Source organism: Nannospalax galili, unplaced genomic scaffold (genome assembly GCF_000622305.1).
Source record: "Nannospalax galili isolate Female #2095 unplaced genomic scaffold, S.galili_v1.0 scaffold300, whole genome shotgun sequence".
NCBI classification, from domain to species: domain Eukaryota; kingdom Metazoa; phylum Chordata; class Mammalia; order Rodentia; family Spalacidae; genus Nannospalax; species Nannospalax galili.
In genome coordinates this window covers 3,318,651-3,331,830 of record NW_008347322.1, presented here as the reverse complement: position 1 = coordinate 3,331,830, position 13,180 = coordinate 3,318,651, and the positions used below count along the sequence as shown (strand labels likewise).

The following is a 13,180-nucleotide window of genomic DNA, read 5'->3' as shown; positions in this document are numbered from 1 at the left end:
CTAGGATCTGTAACACAAAGACTAATCGTGGCTTCTGGGGGAAAGTCAGAGGAGACTAGCTACTCTAACATTTAGAGGGACTATTTCCCAGTTTCCAAGCTGGGCCCTGAGGCACTGTCCAGACCTGCCTCTTTTTTAAAATTTATTTATTTATTTTTTAATGTGTTTGAATGTTTTGCCTGCAGGTAGGTTAGTGCACCCATGTCATGAAATGCCTGTGGAGGCCAGAAGAGGGGCATCAGATCCCCTGGAACTGGAGTTACAGAAGATTGTCAGTCACCATGAGTTGTGGAAACCAAACCCAGGTCCTCCACAAGAGCAGACAGTGTTCTTAACCACTGAGCCATCTCTCCAGCCATCCTCCTCCCCCACCTGCCTCTTAAATCAAAAGGGACAGAACAGGAGAGAGGTTGTGGGGTAGGAACCACAGCGCAGACAACTACTGCACTCAGTGTGCTAGCCAGAGTGAACTTCTGCCTCACAGACAGAGCTGGTACCCCCTTTCTGAACTCATGCCACAAGTCAGTATTATGTATTTATTTATTGACAGGGTCTCATGTAGCCTAGGCCAGCCTTAAACTCCCTATGTAGCCAAGGCTGGCCTAGAACTCTTGATCTTCTCCTGCCTCAACCTCTCAAGTGGTAGGATTACAAGCATGAGCCACCATACCATACCTGCCATAAACCAGCTAATCTGAAGTGTGATTCTGCAGTTAAGCCAGTCTAATAAAACAGAAGCTTTGTGGAGTTTGAGGCCAGCCTGGGCAACATGGTAAGATTGTCTCAAAAAAAAAAAAAAAAAAAAAAAAAAAAGACTTGGCTTGGAGTCTGGGGTCCTCCAGCGACTCAGACCTCCTCTCTCCATCCCTGGACTTTGGCCACTGTCTCTTCAACTCCCGTCCCCAAGCCACCACTCACACACACCAGCCATAGACAGTGGGTGAGACCATCCAAACAGAAAATGCCACAACTCCTGGGGAATTCCGGAGTTTGTAGAGGCCCTAAGGAGCCCTACCAGTGACTACAACCTCCCCCTCGCTGCCTAGCTGTGGGCTAGAGGAGCACTCACCTCTCCAAGCAGAGCATCTCGGGGTCCCCCTTGGCCAGGAGATGGAGGGTACTGCTGGGTGTCTTAGGTACAAGATGACTGCCTGCCCAACTGCTACTGTGGAGGAGGGCTGGCCAGGTCCCAGGCCAGATTTTCCTGGCACCTCTGGGCAGGAAGGGTACTGGCTGGGGGTTGGGAAGAAGGGCTGGGAAATATGTAAACAAAGGTGTCTCTCAGAGGGCCTGTTCCCACCCTTACCCCATTCTCCTTTGGACCCCGTGGGATGAGGGTCCAAGGAGCCAGAGGTCTTGAGGGGCCAGGAGAAGCACATAGGGAAGTTGAAGTTGATCTGACCCAGACCCCCACCCCACCCCCACTGCAAGGCCAGCAAAGCTCACACTGAGGTGTTTGCTTTTCCTGTCCCCACACTGGTTCCATTCACAGTGGCCCATCCCATCCCAGGCCAGCAGCCAGGGAGCCAATGCACCAGGGCGCGAGATCACCACCCAGCCTCCCTCCTTCAGGCCCTTCCTGCCATCCTTGCTACATGAACACAGAACCACACAGCAGCCACAAGGGCCTTCCAGTTTCATGGGGCACAGGGGTGGGGTTGGGGGAACTCCAGAGGAGAAAGAGAAGGAGACCTAGTGCAGGAGGGTGAGGGGAAACAGGGAAAGACATTGGAGGGACACAGAGACCTTTGGGAAACTGCCCTGAACTGAGGAGGCCCTGGGCATATGGGGCAGGAGGGATAGAATGGGGAGCCATTTCACAGAGCACTGGGTCAGAAGGTAGGGAGGGCTGATTTAGGGCCTCATTGCTTGGCTTTGTGCCAAGACACTAACCTTGGGCTGCCCATCTGAAAACCAGCATCTTCCTCATCCCTGGGACAGGGGCCCAGGAGGGGTTGTGACCTGGTCTGGGCCCAGGGGAAGGAGGGTGAAAAGTTTCCTCAAGTCAGAAGGCCCTAGGGGAGGCATCTGAGGGGGTCCTGCTCTCTGCTCTCTCTGACTGTCACATTGGTACATAAAGGGGTAGAAAGGTCAGATGTGGCCTTTCAGGCCCGTGGGAAAAACTCTGCCCATTTCCCTAATCCATATTTATTGGTGTGAGACACTGGGGTGGGAAGAGGGCCCTGCCCCCACCCGCCACCCCAGCCAGGCCAGGTTAGCACTAAGAGCAGGCTCCATGTCACCCAAATCCTACCCTTTGTCTCCAGATTGGCTCCAGAGTCCTCCCCCTTCCCTCCTCCCCTCCCCAATCCCCCCCTTAGGGTTGCCAAGCAACCATGGAAGGGTAGCTGAGATATTTTCTTTATTACAAGCAAAGGCAAGACAGCATCATGGCCCCAGGAGGGGGCACAGGGTGCTGAAGGGCAGGGCGCCCTGTGCTCTGGGGAGACCACGCCACCCCCATACACTCTGGGCATGGGCAGTGGGGACACAGGACCCCAAGGCCCAGCTGAAGACAGAACAGAATGGTGGTGAAGAGGCGGGAGGTGTGCACAAACCTGGGTCCAATGTAGACAGCATTACAATACAAGGTGCTGCCAAAAGGCCCAGCGTCACCACCAGCTGTGTCATCTGCTGTAAGTCATTTCCCTTCTTTGGACTCAAGTTTTCTCAATAAAACAAGAGTATTATTTTGTATCTCATCTAATCCTTGTAGAAACACCATGAACTATTGTTTGTTCCCCTTCTTTGGTTGGGAAACAGAGACCCAGAGATGTGACTTCATTATGTTTAGCAGATAAGGCTGAGGTTGAATTCCTCAGCCCCAACTCTGGTTTTAAATAGCTTGACTGGGGGCTGGAGAGATGGCTCAGCGGTTAAGAACCCTGGTTGTTCTTGCAGAAGACCCGGGATTCAAATCCCAGCACCCACATGGCAGCTAACAACTGTTCGTAACTCCAGTTCCAGGGGATCTGATGGTCTCTTCTGTCCTTGGGCATTGAACGACACGGGTGCACTTACCTTCATGCAGGCAATAAACACATACACATAAAATAAAAATAACTAAAAGAATATTAAATAGCTTGACTGGGGGCTGGAGAGATGGTTCAGTGGTTATGAGCACTTCCTGATCTTGTACAGGACCCGGGTTCAGTTCCCAACACTCATGCAGGACAGTTTACAACTGCCTGTAACTCCAGCTCCAGAGGCTCCCAAACCCCTTCTTGCCTCTGTGGGCCCTTGTCCACACGTCATCCACATACATAGATATATACATAAATATAAATTAATCTTTGGGTTGGGGGTGATGTGTGTTTTGTCTGTTGTTTTTTTAATATTTTATTTATTATTTTTATGTGTTTGTGTGTATTGCCTGCATGTAGGTAAGTGCACCCATGTCATGCAATGCCCTCGGAGGACAGAAGAGGCTATCAGATCCCCTGGAACTGGAGTTATGGACAGTTGTTAGCTGCCATGTGGGTGCTGGGATTTGAACCCCGGTCTTCTGAAAGAACCATCAGTGTTGTTAACTGCTGAGCCATCTCTCCAGCCCCTTGGTTGTTGTTTTTAAAAGCAGGGTCTTAGCCGGGCGTGGTAGTGCACGCCTTTAATCCCAGCACTCGGGAGGCAGAGGCAGGTGGATCTCTGTGAGTTCAAGACCAGCCTGGTGTACACAGTGAGTTCCAGGACAGCTGGGGCTACAGGGAGACCCTGTCTCAAAAAGACCAAAAAAAAAAAAAGCTGGGTCTCCCTTGTTCCCAGGTGGCCTGAACTCACTATGCAGACCAGGCCGGCCTGGAACTCACAGTAATCCACCTGTTTCTGCCTCCTAAGTGCTGGGATTAAAGGCGCGGAGACCAAGCCTGGCTCAAATAAAAGTCAATCTAACAACAACAACAACATGACAGCTTTACTGAGATGTAATTTACATATCATGCAATTTGCTCATCCAAGGTGTGCAATTTAATAGTTTGTATGTAGTATATTCATAGTTGTGTATCTAAAACTACACTCTAATTTACAATTACATCATTCTAAAAAGAACTTCCTCCCCCTCCCCCTCACTCCCACAATCTGGGGACACAGCACAGTGACAGATTGCTTGTCTAGCATGCACAAGGCCCACATAGTACCACCACACACACACACACACACAAATTTTAAAGCTGAGTTGGTGGTTTCTATCTGTAATTCTAGCATGTGGGAGACTGAGGCAGGAAGATTGTTCTGAGTCTGAGGCTAGCTTGGGCTACCTACATAGTGAGTTCCAGGCCAGCCTGGGCTACAAAGTAAGCCCCTGTACCAATTAGACATCACTCCTTATTACTCCCCACCTTCCTTTCCCTCCAGCCCTCACGCCACCAGTTTGTCTTTGTAGATTTCCCTATTTGGGATATTTCCTATAAATGTGAGCAGAAAACATGTCTGAGTCCCAGTCTGTAATTTCCAATGGATCCTACCTCCCTAGGTTCAGGGTCACAGAAGTGGTGGGGACAGGTAGAGCAGTTAAGAATATAGGCATTTGGGGCTGGAGAGATGGCTCAGTGGTCAAGAGCACTGGCTACTCTTGCAGAGGACCCGGGTTTGATTCCCAGCACCCACATGGAGGCTAACAACTGTCCGTAACTCCAGTTCCAGGGGACCCGACACCCTCTTTTGATCTCCACAGGCATTGCACGACATAGGTGCACTTATATACATGCAGGTAATATGCCCACACACATAAATTTAATATGCAGCATAGCATACTATATTGGTGCAGTATTTATTTATTTATTTGGTCTTTTTAAGACAGGGTCTCTCTGTAGCCCCAGCTGACCTGGAACTCACTATGTAGACCAGGCTGGCCTTGAACTCACAGAGATCCGCCTGCCTCTGCCTCCCAAGTGCTGGAATTAAAGGCGTGCGGCACCACACCCAGTGAGGCCTTTTTTAAAAAAAAATTTTTTCTTATTTTTATTTTATGTGTATGAATGTTTTACCTGCATACATGTTAAGTGTACCATATGTGTGCCTGGTGCCAGCATAAGCCAGAAGAAGGCATCAGATTCCTTGAACTAGAATTAAGGAGAGTTACCTTGTGGGTGCTAGGAACCAAACCCGGGTCCTCTGCAGTTAATGCTCTTAATCACTGAGCCATCTCTCCAGGCTTGTAAGACCCTGTCTTTAAAAAAAAAAAAAAGTAGCCTTTTCAGCTTGACAGACAACTGAAATGACTCCCCTCTCAGAGCCTCAGGTTCCTAGTCTGTAAAATGGAGTCTGATGGCATTCCTCTCCCAAGGCTGCAGCAACTTGTGACAAACGTTTGGCCCGGTGTCCAGTACTCAGCACATCACAGTTAATTGGATTACAAAGATCCCTGTGGTGCCTGTTTAGTCCTTGACTTAAGCATTTGATAAAATGTGGCTCCTGCTAAGGGTGAAACACTTGTTACTGCTATGAACAGAGAAGTGACCACGACATGATCCTGTCCACACAGGGCTTCCGTTCTAGTGCAGAGACAGACAAGACAGATAGTAAACGCGGCATGTTCACAGTAAGATGTGCAGTGAAGACAGCAGCAGTGATGGACGGTGGCAGCTTTATTTATTTATTGCAGTACTGAGGATGAAACCCAGGGCCCTGCACATGTTAGGCAAGTGCTCTACCATTGAGCTACATCCCCTGACCTATTTACTTATTTATTTTGAAAGAGACTCACTAAGTTGCCTAGGCCGCAATCAAACTTGGGATCCTCCTATCTCAGCTTCCTGAGCGGCTGGGGTTACAAGTGTGCTATGAACTGGCCAGGCCATGCTTTCTTCGCCCAACCCACAGAGAGGGACATCTTTTGCAAACTAAAACACACAATGCAGGCAGGGTAAAGGGTTCTTAGGCTCCCGACTTGGGACGGCCCTTGGCTTTGGCATCCTCCAAGACTTCATGTGTTGGGCTGTCGGTTTATTTCCAAAGGTGGCCCAGTCACTATTAAGAGCAACTGGAGCCCAGAGTGAGCCAGAGCTAGTCTTAGGAGGCTTAGTGAGTAGCAATAAGACCTTCCTACATCCTGGGCTGGCTACCAGGTCATAGTGAAACCTGAATTGACAGGGACATAAGGGAATGAGACTACAGGGTTGGAAAGACCCAGCACAAAGCTAGAACTAGACAACCTGTCGTCACAGCTGCTCCCTGCTCCTCTCCATCATGTTCTGGGTCCTGGGCCTGCCTTTGAAATTCAGTATGGAGACCTGGGTGTGGCAGTCCCCTTCCAACCCCTTCAGTGCTCCCCAGCAGTGCCTCCATTCCAAAGACAGCACCTCAGCTGATCGGCTACAACATTCATATACCCACACTAAACTATTTGCGTCCACTCTGTTTGAACTTAATTTTTATTACTTTATTGATTGTACATGGGGGTATGTGTACCACAGCACATGTGTGAAGGTCAGAAGACACCTCTTGGTAGTCAGTTCTCTTCTTTCACCATGTGGGTCCCAGAGATCAAACTCGGATTCCCAGGCTTGACAGCAAGCACCTTTACCCTCTGAGCCATCTATTATCCCAATCCCTGTTTAAAAACAGTGTGTTTGTGTGTGTGGGGGGGTGTCTAGAGAGATGGTTCAGCAGCTAAGAGCACTGGCTACTCTTGCAGAAGATCCAGGTTCAAATCCCAGCACCCAAATAGCAGCTGACAGCAGTCTGTAGTCCGTCACTCCATTTCCAGGGGATCTGACACCTTCTTCTGTCCTCTGCAGGCTCTGCATGATACAGGTGCACCTACATGCATGTAGGTATAATACTCATACACATAAAATAAAACAAAAACAACAAAAACTCAGTGCTGGTTTGAAACCCAGGGCCTCATGAATGCTGGGCAACTGCCAAGTGCTTGATCACAGCTACATCCATGATGTCCCTGGGCTTTTCTTTGGTCTTTCTGAGACAGGGTCTCCCTGTAGCTCCAGCTGTTCTGAAACTCACTATGTAGACCAGGCGGGCCTTGAACTCACAGAGATCCGCCTGCCTCTGCCTCCCGAGTGCTGGGATTAAAGGCGAACACCACCACGCCCAGCCTGAGACAGGATTTTAACTCTAAGTTTCAGACTGACTGGTCTGAAACTCCTCATCTAGACCAGGCTAGCCTCTCAAATTCACAAAAGATCTGCCTGCTTCTATCTCTGGTGTCCTGGGATTAAAGGTATGTGCCAGAAGGCTCAGCCAAAGCAGTATTTTTATAATGTTTTATTTTTATTTATGTGTATGTCTGTGAACATGTGCTCACAGGGCCAAAAGAGGGCATCAGATCTCCTAGAGCTGTGAGCTGCCTCAGGTGCAGGAAACCAAATACCCACTCCTGAGCAGCAAGGGCTCTTAATGGTTGAGCCATTTCCCCAGTCCTCCCACCCCACCCTTTTTTCTTTTTTTCAGACAAGGTCTCACTCACTATGCAACCTTAGCTGCCCTTGAAAGCACTGAGATCTACCTGTCTCTGCCTCCCAAGTGCAGGGATCAAAGCTGAGCGTCACCATGCCCAGCCCAGCCCTTGGTTTTTTGAAACAGGGTCTCACTATGTAGCTCAGTCTGGCTTTGAACTCTTGATCCTCCTGCCTCAGCTTCCCAAGTGCCAGGATTACAGGCCACCACACCTGGGTTTTTGTTCATTCTTTATTCTTTTTTACGCAGTGGTCCTAAGGCTTTTTTTTTTTCTCACCCATCTATGCATCCATTCATTTAATGATTACATTAATAAAGTATTCATTCACACATTCATCTGTCATTCATTCAACAGATGTTTACTGAGCATGCCCTTTGTGCTGGGCAGTGTTTGGTCAAATTCTTGGTAAAATGCCAGTTTGGGTAGGAAATTCATACTGCTGTCTGTAGAGGACTCTGCTATCCTCTTCCTGAGAGAGAGCTGGTTTTCATATGGAGAATGAAGAAACAGTTTTCATAAATGCTAGATGAGCTGAGCACACATAGGAGCCCAAACACGCACATGTGCGCATGTGTGTTGAAGGAGTGAAACCCCCTCATAAACCGCAAATGCTCTGTGTGTGTGTGTGTGTGTGTGTGTGGTGTGTGTGTATCTTCCCAACACCCCAATCAGCTCTAGGAGGTAGGACAGGTACAGGAGCAGGCGTAAGTAACCACTTCACAGAGACCGCAACACCTTGGTTGTGTCCATCAGAGCTCACCTGCCCTGGAAGCCCAAGGTAATGCTGCCTCTTCCAGAAGTTATCCTCCCTGTCAGAATAAATCTCTGCCTCCTATAGTCCCAGAGAAATTTGCCAACACTTCATTAAAGTGTTTTCTCTGTGGCTCTGCTCCTTTCAGTGGGCTGGGATGAGAATCTGTGTCTGTCCACCTGTCCACTGGCTAGATACTTCTGGGGAACACAATTCCCTAGGTGCCAATGTATACATCAGGTGCTCACTAAATGTTGCTGATGCAGGTTACCCAGAAGGTCAAGAACACAACTCCTGCCCTCACCCAAAACCAATAGCAGCCTGACTGGCCTTGGTCATTCCTGGTCCTTTTCCCTCCCCCCAGGCTCCACACAGGAGTCCCAACAAACCTTTTAAAATGTAAATCTGCATTTGTCAGACCTTTCAGGATCCCTGTCACATTCAGGATAAAATCCCAAACCCCCTAAAGTCCTTCAGGGCCTGGCAGGATGGATCTCAGCCTTATATGAACTTCCTCTCCAAGCTCCAGCAGAAGGGAACTCCTTCTCTTCTCAGAGCTTGCTGGATCTTTCTGGATAGCTGGCTTTGGGGCTGGCTGGAACCTCTACCTGAGACAGTGCCCATCTTCATCTCACTCTCCTTCCTTCTTTCCTAAGATGCCCATTCTCTATAATCTGCCTCAGTTGCACACTGTCTCCTTTGGGAAAGCCTGTCCTTGGCTGAGACGGTAGGCATTCCGTAAATGTACAGTGGTGGAGGCAGGATTCTCTGGCTCCTTATTCCCTGAGAGCAATGGTTTAGGTGAGCATAACCATTTTCTCCTTAGCACTGACAAGAGGGCTGGGGATACAGCTCAGTGGCAGAGCACCTGCCTAGTATGCTTGAAGCTCTGGGTTAGATCCCCAGCACCACAAAACCAAAAAAAAAACAAAACCAAACAACAACAACAACAACAACAAAAAAAAAACCTGTAAGAATAATGCTGACACAGAAATAAAATGGCAAGAGGGAAAAAGTCCTCTTCCTAAAATGCCACTAGGGGCCAGTGCTCCAGAGTACCTCCTAAAAAATGACTGTTTTGCACATTTATGCCTGTTCCTTCTGTATCTGCTCAGGAGACTAGGAAACCAGTTTGCAGTGGGCTGGAGACTCAGGTTCCAACCCTGCTTCACCACTTCCCAGCTGTCTGTCAACCACCAGTCCATCCCATTTCTCCATCTGCAAAAGGTGGATGATAATAGTACCTACTTCCCAGGGTTGCTAGGGCTGGGAACTTGCTACCTTTATTAATCACTCCTGTTTTGTTTTTTTGAGACCAGGTCTCACTAGCACTGGCTGCCTGGGACTATACAGACCAGACTGGCCTTGAAATCACAGGGATCCACCTGCCTCTGTGTTGGGATTAAAGGCAGGTGCCACCATGCCTGACTCCCTACTCAGTTTTTGAGATGGAGTTTTGCTATGTTGCCCAAGCTGGTCTGGAATTCCGAGGTTCTGGTGTTCCTCCTGCCTCAGCTACCCTGAGTAGTTAGGACTACAGGTGCCTCGTGCTTGGCATATAAGACATTCACCATCATCATCAAGGAGAATATTCCAGGGCTCCCTCTCCACCCAGAGGCCATATCTTGCCAACTTTTGTAAGAAACTCCAAGTAGCCTGTGAAGTTCATTCTTAAGTCACAGAACATGCGAACATCTGTACACATTTAAGAACTGGGTAGGGGAAGGCACTGTCCTGGGTAGGTTGGAAAGGCGCTAAGATCAGGGGCACCCACTGCCCATGCTCGTGAGGAGAATCAGACAAATCTGAAATCAGGGTGCTGCTGGGCACATGGCAGGGCTGCCCAGAGGGTGTGAAGACAGGAGAGTGTTACAGGGCAGGTGTACAAGGGAGAGGCAGGGTGCTGGAGGAAGCCTGGGGTGGACAGAAGGCAGGATGCAGGAAAACTGTCCATTCATTCCCCTTCTAGGGCCTGACAGGCACTGATGAAACCAGGTTGGGCCCTAGCGGTGAAAGCCTGGGTAGTAATTCTCCCCAGGAGGCAGAACCTTCCTGTGCCAGTCCTGGTCAGGAGTGGGTGGGGAGTCCAAAGGAAGACACAAGGAGACAAGCATTAACAGAGCCAGGCCCTGTCACACTCACCTGTTTCCCCCATCCCTTCTGCCAGGTCTAAATAGCCTGGGATCAAGCCTTGGTCAGGGATGAGGGGAAAAGGGGCAGCCTCCAGTTCCCTCTTGGGGGTGTGGTCTCTGGAGGCAGAATCCTCAATCTGGGGGTTAGGACCCTTCCTCCCTTATTCTTCAGCTGAGCATCCTAAAGGGGGTGACCCTCTGACCTCCAGATGGTTCCCCTCCTGAGAACCCCCAGCTAGGAACTTCAGAGCTCCAGAGGACACAGATTCAGCTGTTGGGAGGCAGCTTTGGGTCTTGAAAGATTCTAGGGTACCCTGGGCATTCTTGGGGAGCTCAGTCAAGATCAGAGAGGCCTGATTCAGGTCCACAGAGTACAGGACCGGGATGTGGGTGCCTGGCCCTGGAGGGAGGGGGCCACCGGCAAAGGGGTCAGGCCCAGGGAGCAGGCGGGGCATGGGGAGTGGAGGGTGCCCAGTGGGGGTGGGAGGGCGCCAGGGTCCGACCGGTGCGGGGGGGGGGGCGGCCCCCAGGGAGGGGCAGGCTATGTCTTTAAGAGCTGCCTGAGCGCAGGTTGCAGCTGCCTGGCCAGCCCGAGAGACAGCGGAGATTCATTACCCATCTACACAATGACCATTGATGGCCCCGTGGCGTTATTCAAATCCAGTACCAATTGCAGCCGAGCCCCTTTCTCCGCGCCAGGCCCGTATTGTTGGAGCGGCCCACTAAAAGCCCGCCCCGGCCCCGAGCCGCCAGAGGCGCCCGCTCGGGTCCAGCCCTGCGCCTCGCCAGCAACCGGCTCCCAGGTCGGCTCCCCGGGCGCTGCAGGTGACCCGGCGGCGCATTCCTGCGCTCCCGGCCGCCCTGGCCACTGCCACCCGCGCCCCGGCCGCTACTCAGCCACAAGGACGCGGACAGCGCGGAGCCGGTGCGTGCCCAGGGCTGGGCGGGGGAGGGGGCCGGCGAGTCCGGCCCGGGACCAGGAGACGCCACCGGCCGCGGGCCCCTGCTCCCCGGATTCCCCGCGAGCCCAGCCTGGGGCGGGGAGATGGGAGTCGGGTTCCCTGGACCCGACAGAAAAGTCCCCTAACCTGGGGCGGCTCAGAGCCCTAAGCCCGGGCCACGGTGGAGGGAGACGCAGCAGGGGCGCCGGGTGGCCCGCGAAGGGCCGCGGTGTGCGTGCCGCCGTCCCCTTACCGTGGGCTGGGTCGCCACCGCGGAGCTCTGCGAGGTCTTCCGCAGCTCGGAGCTCCGGGTGCGCGTCTCCGGAGCGAGGCGGAACCCCGCAGGACGCGGGGCCCTCAACTCAGGGGCTTCGCCACTGATTGTCCAAACGCAATTCTTGTACGAGTCTGCGGCCAACCGAGAATTGTGGCTGGACATCTGTGGCTGAGCTCCGGGCGCAGCAGGGGCGGGGGCCGCAGGGCCCGAGCGCGACCCCGGGGCGGCTGGTCTCAGCCGAGGACCGTGGCCCCGAGCTGGCGCGCAAAGAAGGGGCCGTCCGCGCCTCCATCCTCGTCCTCTGCGGTGACTGTCTCTGCCGGCGGGGTCCTCAGTCGATCGCACTGGCTTCCCGATTTTCACATTTTGGTTGGAAAGAAGCTGGCACGCAGCTGCGGCCACGAACGTGGCCCGCGTAACCCGCCCTCGGCGAGAGCCGCAGGAGGCCGGGATGAAGGAGGCGCCCCCGAAAAGCGCTCGCAAACTCGACTGGAATCTGCTCTCACCTGTCCCCGACCCGGTACCCCACAAACATACAATCTAACCAACCCTCAAACCCCAAACCAACCAAACCCTCCCACGCGCGCTGGACAGACGGACAGGCAGAGCCTCCAACTACCAGAAAGCGAGCAGCTGGGGACCGCGCGCTCCAGCCGCGCAGCCGCCTCTGGAAAAGGAACTTGGACAGAGGAACCTTTCATTAAAGAAAAATCCTTCGGAGATAGTGAAACTTATTCGTTTATTTCCTCAAAAGCAGGGGTCAGGAGTCGTGTGTGTGTGGGGGATTCCTGGGAGCTGATGGTGCTGAATCACCTCTCTGACCCCTTTCTGCTCGCGGCTGAAATGGTCCAAGCCAGTCTCCACTCTGGCGTTGGCATCCCTGCGGTGGGCAGAGCGCGGTTTCCCCAGCCCATCCTCCTGAATGCTCAGCATTTACTGGGGTACCTAGTCGGCAGGGAAGTCACAGCTGCACCTCCCACCCCATCAGCTGCATGCAGCTGAAGGAATCCTCCACCATCTCCAGAGCCTGGAATCCCAGGTGGGACCACAGGCCATTCCTGCTCGCGGGCTGCAGGGTGGGAGGGAATGTCAAACGACAAACAGGACAGGCGAGCCTTCTGTAAAGAAGGCTGTGAGGTCCATTACAAGTCCCTGACCTCAGCACCTAGTGAAGGCCAGCCACAAGGCCTCTCTAAACAACACGGAGACCCCACACTGGCCTTAATCTGCACCTAGTGAGATAAGTAATCTCTACCAGGTAGTAATCTCTACCAGGAACCCCAACAGGGCTGCCCCCATGCACAGGAGCCCAAGGATCTGCTCTGCAGCAGTGCTTGGGAGCAGTTCACCAACCAAGGGTCATCTGTCCTCTAAGACTTGTCACTCCCCACCCCCAACACAGGTCCACACAGGCACTTTCATCTCTGCAGGGTGGTAAATTCCACCTTAACCTTTTAATGGAAAGCCACAGCATGGCTGGGAAGCTCTTCAGGCCATGGAAAGGAAGGGGAGCTGAGCAGTCTTACCTAGGCCATCTCCATTCTGGGCTCTAGTGCAGCTGACTGCAGCTGGTAGAACAAAGCTTAGCCTTAGACTGGTGGGGATGCCTAAGACCCAGGCTGCTCACCCCTTCTCCAATGACCCCACTGAACCACCTTCTTTGGG

At 52.2% G+C, this 13,180-nt stretch overlaps 1 protein-coding gene across 1 annotated transcript; it reads left to right on the top strand.

Annotated features, from left to right (window-relative positions):
• Window positions 1-10,923: 10,923 nt before the first annotated feature.
• Window positions 10,924-12,880, top strand: LOC108491364 (translation initiation factor IF-2-like). The gene is made up of 2 exons (XM_017800824.2): window positions 10,924-11,353; window positions 11,409-12,880. The coding sequence occupies exons 1-2, from the start codon at window positions 10,924-10,926 to the stop codon at window positions 12,515-12,517; spliced, it is 1,539 nt and encodes a 512-aa protein (XP_017656313.1). The 3' UTR covers window positions 12,518-12,880.
• Window positions 12,881-13,180: the final 300 nt, after the last annotated feature.

Coding starts and splice junctions, on each gene's coding strand:
- LOC108491364 (XM_017800824.2), top strand. CDS start 10,924: ATGACCATTGATGGCCCCGTGGCGTTATTCAAATCCAGTACCAATTGC. Junction 11,354..11,408: donor GGCGGGGAGATGGGAGTCGG/GTTCCCTGGACC, acceptor CAGAGCCCTAAG/CCCGGGCCACGGTGGAGGGA.